The sequence below is a fragment of the Heptranchias perlo genome, chromosome 4 (genome assembly GCF_035084215.1).
Source record: "Heptranchias perlo isolate sHepPer1 chromosome 4, sHepPer1.hap1, whole genome shotgun sequence".
NCBI classification, from domain to species: Eukaryota; Metazoa; Chordata; class Chondrichthyes; order Hexanchiformes; family Hexanchidae; genus Heptranchias; species Heptranchias perlo.
Window position 1 is genome coordinate 93,228,997 of NC_090328.1, and position 9,078 is coordinate 93,238,074.

Below are 9,078 nucleotides of genomic sequence, written 5' to 3' on the forward strand. Positions count from 1 at the left end.
CGGGGTAGAGAATTCCAAAGATTCACAACCCTCTGAATGAAGAAATTCATCCTTATCTCAGTCTTAAATGGCCAACCCCTTATCCTGAGACTATGTCCCCTAGTTCTAGACTCGCTAGCCTGGGGAAACAACCTCGCAGCATCCTCATGTCAAGCCCCCTCAGAATCTTACATGTTTCAAGAGAGTATAGGTTCATTCTGCTTAATCTCTCCTCAAAGGACAACCCTCCCATCCCAAGTATCAATCTAGTGAACCGTTGTTGCACCGCCTCCAAGGCAAGTAGATCCTTCCTTAGATAAGGAAACTGTACATAGTACTCCAGGTGGTTCAGAGGAGGGCCACAAGATTAATTCCCAGTGTGAAGCATCTTAGTTACCCAGATAGGCTCAAAGAGCAGGGTCTCTATTCTTTAGAGAAGTGTAGACTTAGGGGTGATTTGATTGCAGTTTACAAGGTAATGAAGGGACTAGATTATGTTTGTGTAGACCAGTTGTTTCAACTGAATAGGTTAGGAAGGACCAGGGATCCTGGTCAGAAGTTATGTGAGAGCAGAACTAGGTTAGATGTTAAGAGGTTTTTCTTTTCCCAGAGAATAGTGGATCTGTGGAACAGGTTACCAGCTCATGCGGTGAACACTGATTCGCTGAATTCCTTCAAGCGAGAGCTGGGCCTGTTTCTGGCTGGGGCGGAGATCATCTTGTACAAAATGTAGGTGTCTTGTAGTATTAATCAGGGCCAGGGAGGTCTCCTGGACTAATTTCGAACGCCTAAGGGGGTCGGAAAGAAATTTTCCAGATATCCCCCCCTAATTATGTTGTATTTTTATCTGTTTTTTTCACCTCTCTCAGGAGATTACATGTTGGGGTGGGGAATGTCTGTATCGCGATGCATTAGGCATCAGAACTGAACGGGACAGGCTGGATGGACCAGTAGGTCCTGAAAATATTTAATGTTTTGGATCACTTGTTCAAGGCAGAGTGTCTTGTAGAAAATGCACACCAAACCTCTCCATGCTGCTCAGTGCTATAGGTGGACTGAAGAGTGTATAAATGGCAGGCAGGATTATTAGAAATGGAAAACAATGAAGGTCAGTAGTGTGTTTCTCTATTTAAATCCCAATTAGCAATTTAGTTGTTAATTTAATGATGCAGTAGGAATTTGTGACTCATTATGAGCAGCTTATGCAGTACTTGGACAAAAATGATCTGAAACTCTCAACCTGAAAGACATGTTATCACACTGATAAGAATGATTGCTCTATTGTATCTATTTGCAAGAAAGTCTGATGAATGTGACCTCCATGATGGAAAAAATTACTAAGTTTTAAAACTTAGCAATAACGTCTCTCATATTTTTTCAACCTGGCAAGTCAGATGAGAAAAGATGTGATAGAATTTGGAGATGTGTTGACAGTGTGACTTCCCAAATCACAGGTACAAACAAGCAGGGGAGGTGACTTCCAAATCACAGGTACAAACAAGCAGGGGAGGTGACTTCCAAATCACAGGTACAAGCAGGGGAGGTGACTTCCAAATCACAGGTACAAACAAGCAGGGGAGGTGACTTCCAAATCACAGGTACAAACAAGCAGGGGAGGTGACTTCCAAATCACAGGTACAAACAAGCAGGGGAGGTGACTTCCAAATCACAGGTACAAACAAGCAGGGGAGGTGACTTCCAAATCACAGGTACAAACAAGCAGGGGAGGTGACTTCCAAATCACAGGTACAAACAAGCAGGGGAGGTGACTTCCAAATCACAGGTACAAACAAGCAGGGGAGGTGACTTCCAAATCACAGGTACAAACAAGCAGGGGAGGTGACTTCCAAATCACAGGTACAAACAAGCAGGGGAGGTGACTTCCAAATCACAGGTACAAACAAGCAGGGGAGGTGACTTCCAAATCACAGGTACAAACAAGCAGGGGAGGTGACTTCCAAATCACAGGTACAAACAAGCAGGGGAGGTGACTTCCAAATCACAGGTACAAACAAGCAGGGGAGGTGACTTCCAAATCACAGGTACAAACAAGCAGGGGAGGTGACTTCCAAATCACAGGTACAAACAAGCAGGGGAGGTGACTTCCAAATCACAGGTACAAACAAGCAGGGGAGGTGACTTCCAAATCACAGGTACAAACAAGCAGGGGAGGTGACTTCCAAATCACAGGTACAAACAAGCAGGGGAGGTGACTTCCAAATCACAGGTACAAACAAGCAGGGGAGGTGACTTCCAAATCACAGGTACAAACAAGCAGGGGAGGTGACTTCCAAATCACAGGTACAAACAAGCAGGGGAGGTGACTTCCAAATCACAGGTACAAACAAGCAGGGGAGGTGACTTCCAAATCACAGGTACAAACAAGCAGGGGAGGTGACTTCCAAATCACAGGTACAAACAAGCAGGGGAGGTGACTTCCAAATCACAGGTACAAACAAGCAGGGGAGGTGACTTCCAAATCACAGGTACAAACAAGCAGGGGAGGTGACTTCCAAATCACAGGTACAAACAAGCAGGGGAGGTGACTTCCAAATCACAGGTACAAACAAGCAGGGGAGGTGACTTCCAAATCACAGGTACAAACAAGCAGGGGAGGTGACTTCCAAATCACAGGTACAAACAAGCAGGGGAGGTGACTTCCAAATCACAGGTACAAACAAGCAGGGGAGGTGACTTCCAAATCACAGGTACAAACAAGCAGGGGAGGTGACTTCCAAATCACAGGTACAAACAAGCAGGGGAGGTGACTTCCAAATCACAGGTACAAACAAGCAGGGGAGGTGACTTCCAAATCACAGGTACAAACAAGCAGGGGAGGTGACTTCCAAATCACAGGTACAAGCAGGGGAGGTGACTTCCAAATCACAGGTACAAGCAGGGGAGGTGACTTCCAAATCACAGGTACAAGCAGGGGAGGTGACTTCCTAATCACAGGTACAAACAAGCAGGGGAGGTGACTTCCAAATCACAGGTACAAGCAGGGGAGGTGACTTCCTAATCACAGGTACAAACAAGCAGGGGAGGTGACTTCCAAATCACAGGTACAAGCAGGGGAGGTGACTTCCAAATCACAGGTACAAACAAGCAGGGGAGGTGACTTCCAAATCACAGGTACAAGCAGGGGAGGTGACTTCCAAATCACAGGTACAAGCAGGGGAGGTGACTTCCAAATCACAGGTACAAACAAGCAGGGGAGGTGACTTCCAAATCACAGGTACAAACAAGCAGGGGAGGTGACTTCCAAATCACAGGTACAAACAAGCAGGGGAGGTGACTTCCAAATCACAGGTACAAGCAGGGGAGGTGACTTCCTAATCACAGGTACAAACAAGCAGGGGAGGTGACTTCCAAATCACAGGTACAAGCAGGGGAGGTGACTTCCTAATCACAGGTACAAACAAGCAGGGGAGGTGACTTCCAAATCACAGGTACAAGCAGGGGAGGTGACTTCCAAATCACAGGTACAAGCAGGGGAGGTGACTTCCTAATCACAGGTACAAACAAGCAGGGGAGGTGACTTCCTAATCACAGGTACAAGCAGGGGAGGTGACTTCCTAATCACAGGTACAAACAAGCAGGGGAGGTGACTTCCAAATCACAGGTACAAGCAGGGGAGGTGACTTCCTAATCACAGGTACAAACAAGCAGGGGAGGTGACTTCCCAAATCACAGGTAGGGGGAGGGGACTTCCTCAACAGAAGATACAGTAAATGAGACGGATCAAGTTCAATTTTTATTAAATTTCTTTTGCATTCACTGACGATATCTTAAGTGTTCTTTTTGCTGTTTGGCTTTTCACTTGCTCTGTTGTGCTGTCCTGACCTGTCAACATGATTGCTTTTCAACCCTAGCTTCAGAGGAGTGCTCTCTGCTTTACAAGGCATGACATTTCAATTCTTCACAGTCTGGGCCTGTCAAATGAGACTTGTCATGTTCAGCAGTCCATTCAAAGCAGTTTTGTAGTATGGATTTATTTTGACTGGAAACTGGGTGGAGTCTGTCACAACTCATTTGTGACTCTGAGTGACAAGACTTTCATCCTTTATCTCAGGCCAGGATCTCAACCGGAGTCTTAAGAGGTGAAAGACACTTTTAAATACACAGCGTTGCTCAGTACCCATAATATACTATATGGAATTTGTACGAATCCTTTAAAGTTTGTTGGGCTCAGAGTTTTAAATCAGATTACTGCATCCAGCCCGGGGTGGCTATCCCTCCAATTTTTCTAGTGTCTCCCCTGTAGGGAAATGCCAAGCCTCTATTTTGTATATCTCCACAGAGACATGGCAGAGATTGATACTCCATGTGGAGGAGTGCAGGAATGAACCTGCATCCTGCTACTCTGTGCTATACCATTGGGCCTTCAAAACCACCATGCCATCCACTAAAGAACTTTTCATCAGAATAAACTGGGAACTTAAAAACTCTACAATTGTGTTACATTCTGTGGCGCACAGATACCACAGCAGCACTCAGTTAGTAAAAGGGAGCCACGGTCCTCATGTACATCCTCGGCTTCCTCAGTCAGGTCAAAGATTTCAGTGTTCAGATTACTAACAAACTCTTTCTTTTACCCCAGTAATTGCCATTTACCAGTCGCTGCCCTATTTTGAAGCCCTAGGAACCTATTCCTTTCAGTTACCTGGGCCCATTGCCACACCAGTGCGTTTTCCATATATATTGCATCTCTACTGTCTAATACTTGTTGCAGGTAAGTTGAAGCTGATCCTCTTCCTGCTTAAAAAATGTATGCAAGCAGTTATATTATCAAAACAAAAGCATGAGGTGGCACGTACAATTCTGGTACTCCAACACACTGTGTAATGGAGGACTACAATGTGGATTTGCAACTCTAGTTTTCCCAAAAGGGAAGTTTCTGCTTTCAATCTTGTTGGTGTTTCTGGATGAATAAATGAAGATGGGCCCAACAGCCTTCCTCATCTATAATTATCTTGTGATCTGTACACCGAGAAGGAAATACTTACCAAAAACCAGACACTTTCTTACAGGCAGAGGGTTGTGACCAGGTTTAGTCGCCCTGGTGTTACTCTCGTGCACTTCTCAGCAGTTGGCTCAAGAGCAATACCGACAGGAGTCTAGGAGCAGGTCTCTTGTCCACGGTCTCTGCATAGAGGAGGAGAGAACTAAAGCAAGGGAAGTAAAATAAATGTAAAATATTGGGTGATAGGTGTATAATTAACAATAAAGTAATATGTACTGTAATGAAGTACACACATCATGTATGTCTTGCTAAATACAGTATAATTGAGACATGTTTCGGAACATTTATGTCTTCAACAAGAATAACCATATTCTTTTGTTTAATAATAAAAAAAATCTAACCTGTTTCCTGGAATGGAAAGATGAGGCCAGCGATTCTGATGCAGGGAGTTCCCAGTTTCAGTTGGGGCATCAGAGGAAGAAAGAGATGGAAACTCTGATGGGCAAGTCACCCTATTGGCACTCTTGTACCTATCTTAGCTAGCTGCAGCTGGTTATGGCAGAGACCCAGGTCCAGGCTGTTTGCACCATTCTTCAACCAATAAAAGGGGTAATGAGGACCCAGGAGAGAGGAGAATAAATGGCTGGGAATACAAGTATTATTGCCCACATAGTCACAACTGATAGCTAACTTGCTACAAACTCCTCTCACAAAACACCATTCTAGCAGAGTCTGGTCTTTGAACCCAGTGCACATCTGTAGGATATCTATATACAACATACTGTGTGAAAACAATACAGAAGGACTGAACCTGATATCGAAATACATGTTAACGTTTTTAAAAACAAAAGAATTAAAATGCATTTAAAAAGATTAGGCAGAATGAAGAGCATCAACAGCCGTATGTAGTAACTGCTAAACTAAGCTTTATAGAGCAGAACAAAATGACAGAATTTGCTACCTTTCAGCTGTTAGGTTCTTCAACCTTCCTAAGTGTGTACAATAAATAGTATCACTGATGGTCCTTGTCATATTAATGCATTTCTCCTTCCAGCGCAGTTGTTGTAATTTTTTGTTGCTTTTTCCTGTGTATAATTTAGGTATGTACATCTGCTGCAGACAATTCTATGAAGAACGAAAGCAGCACACAAGAATTATGAAATTAAAGCAAAAGTAAACCTAATCAATTTGGATCGCTGCCCATACTGCTCATCAGGATCTACAAATGCTGCTGGAAATTTGGGAGTCATCGTTTTCACCTGAAGTGTCTGAGCTTGCTCATATAACGCAGAGAATCACTAAAACCCTCTTCTGAATCACCGTCAAACTAAATGCACTGCAATGCTCAATGCTAGGCAGTACTGCACACAATGCTTTCTGAATAATTTCACATTAAATATCAAAATAAATTTTAAAAATCTGAAATTTAACCAACTATTAGTTATAAACTTAAAACTTGGAATACCAGCTCTACATCAGCAGTCGGCTTCCATAAGTAGCCAAACCACTCCCGAGACACAAGTTGCACGATTGTCGTATTTGACTCCAGCAAGCTGCCAGACATCTAAAGGCGACAGCAAAATATACATGCAGTTTGCAGATGAAATGTTCTAAGTAGTAGCTGATTAGTTCCCAGAAATTGCCAAACTTGTTAATTGCATGGGAATGATCCGTTGGTTAAGAGTCTGCATGGACATTGTTTGCATAAGCATTTTGAAGTCCTAAACTTCAATGAAGTGTCTTTTGAATGCTTGCTGCTTTTTTCTTGAAAAAATTGTTGGTTTATTTTTCAAAATGATATAAATCTTGGTATTTGACTACGTATCAAATGTGAATTAACATTCGATTATGGTGAGGTGAATGGTAGGATTCGATCACTGTGACAATGAACTGTCTCACTCTACATTTACCCAGTTATTTTCCAACACTGAGTTACATTTGGTTAACTCAGCGGTACTATCATTTTGCAGTATTTCATTGAACATTTCCTGCTAAATTATTCCAGATTTATTTGTTTTTCTGGTTTGACTCTGATCAGTATTCATTATAATGGAAATAGTTAAATAAATATATTAGGACAGCCCATCACTCGTCTCGAGGACTCTGCATGCCAAAAACTCTTGTTTAAAGTCCAGACTCGATTAGCATAAAACTTAGAGGCTCATTCTAAATAGAATGGCAGTTGTCAGTTTGCCAGGTTTGGGGGAGGGGAGTGCAGCAATCAGGGGAAAAAGTACTGATCAGTGGGCTTATTCTTCACTGAGTGGGCACAGGAATTAACTGGAATTCCAAGAAAAAAACTGGCTCATTCTATCAGTGATAGAAGGCAGCATGGAGATAGGAAAGCAACAGAAATGCAGATCTTACAGCGAATGTATACTGCAGCTACTGGGCTGAGGCCTGCAGTTGCAGTTCAGGCTTCAACTAGGCAGAACCGTGTTTACATTGCTTGGCTCCTGCTTGGCTGGAAACGTAACTGTCCTACATAGGGGAGTGCTCTCTGTGCATGCCTCAATAACGCACATACAAATTAAAATATTTAGAAAGTGGGGAGGAGAGAATCCCCTCCCTTGCTCACCGAACATTTAAATTGAGATCAGGTAAGTTTAAAAAGTGCCCTGGTCAGAGACCCCCGGTGCACTTTGTAAACCAAGTTTAATACTGTACTGGACTTACACTCTTATGCGGTGTCAAACCGAAGTGGTGAGACTACCACATCCGAAGAGTCTCACTCTCCTCTGGAATCAGGTGGGGCCCAACTCCAAATTTGTACCGCAAATTTAGTTATGGCAAAGCAGAAGTTGCTTAGTACCGATACTAAACTTGTAGTGTAAGTGCATTCTAACAGGTAGTTGGTGGATGCAATTAAATAATCTAGAAATGTGCCTTGCATAAAGCTGTCAGTATTAAGTACAGTTCACGTGATGAGTCCATTGCATTTTGATTTTTAAAAAAATGTTGCTAACTGATTATTGGGGGTGAAGAAAGCTCTGATATTTTCACTTGTTTCAGGTAGCTGACAGAGTTCCATAGCAGATGCTGTCACTGTTTTAAATCATTCTCGAAATGTGGGTGCCGCTGGGACGGCCGCATCTATTGCTCTGAGTTTGATACAACTGAACAGTTTGCTAGGCCACGTTAAAGGGCAGTTAAGAGTCAACTACGTTTGATATGGGACTGGAGTCACACATGGACCAGACTGGGTAAGGACGGCAGGCTTTCTTCTCGAAAGGATATTGCAACAGCCCGACAGCTTCATGGTCACTTTTACTGATATCAGCTTTTTATTTCCAGATAGTGTTTTAACTGAATTTTTAAAATTCTTTAAATTCTGAAATTACCATGGTGGGATTTGTACTTGCATTCACTGGACTAATAGTCCAAGCCTCTGGCTTACCAGTCCAGTAACATAACCACTATGCTATCATACCCTGAAAAAACACCAAGCCCAGTCGACCCTGCAAGGTCCTCCTTACTAACATCTGGGAACTTGTGCCAAAATTGGGAGAGCTGTCCCACAGACTAGTCAAGCAACAGCCTGACATAGCCATACTCACAGAATCATACCTTTCAGCCAACGTCCCAGACTCATCCATCACCATCCCTGGGTATGTCCTGTCCCACCGGCAGGACAGACCCACCAGAGGTGGCGGTACAGTGATATACAGTCAGGAGGGAGTGGCCCTGGGAGTCCTCAACATTGACTCTGGACCCCATGAAATCTCATGGCATCAGGTCAAACATGGGCAAGGAAACCTCCTGCTGATTACCACCTACCGTCCTCCCTCAGCTGATGAATCAGTCCTCCTCCATGTTGAGCACCACTTGGAGGAAGCACTGAGGGTAGCAAGGGCACAAAATGTACTCTGGGTGGGGGACTTCAATGTCCATCACCAAGAGTGGCTCGGTAGCACCACTACTGACCGAGCTGGCCGAGTCCTGAAGGACATAGCTGCTAGACTGGGCCTGCGGCAGGTGGTGAGCGAACCAACACGAGGGAAAAACTTACTTGACCTCGTCCTCACCAATCTACCTGTCGCAGATGCATCTGTCCATGACAGTATTGGTAGGAGTGACCACCGCACAGTCCTTGTGGAGATGAAGTCCCGTCTTCGCACTGAGGACACCATCCAACG

The 9,078-nt window shown here is 43.9% G+C and overlaps 1 protein-coding gene across 1 annotated transcript in view; it reads left to right on the forward strand.

The window, feature by feature from the left end:
- The window catches only part of hacd4 (3-hydroxyacyl-CoA dehydratase 4), a 51,258-nt gene extending 42,591 nt beyond the window's left edge, over positions 1–8,667 (forward strand). Inside the window, exons 6-7 of the mRNA XM_067983304.1 lie at positions 4,580–4,711; positions 6,043–8,667. Coding sequence (XP_067839405.1) covers positions 4,580–4,711; positions 6,043–6,119 — 209 coding nt within the window. The 3' untranslated portion in view covers positions 6,120–8,667. The remainder of the gene's footprint in view (positions 1–4,579; positions 4,712–6,042) is intronic.
- Positions 8,668–9,078: the final 411 nt, after the last annotated feature.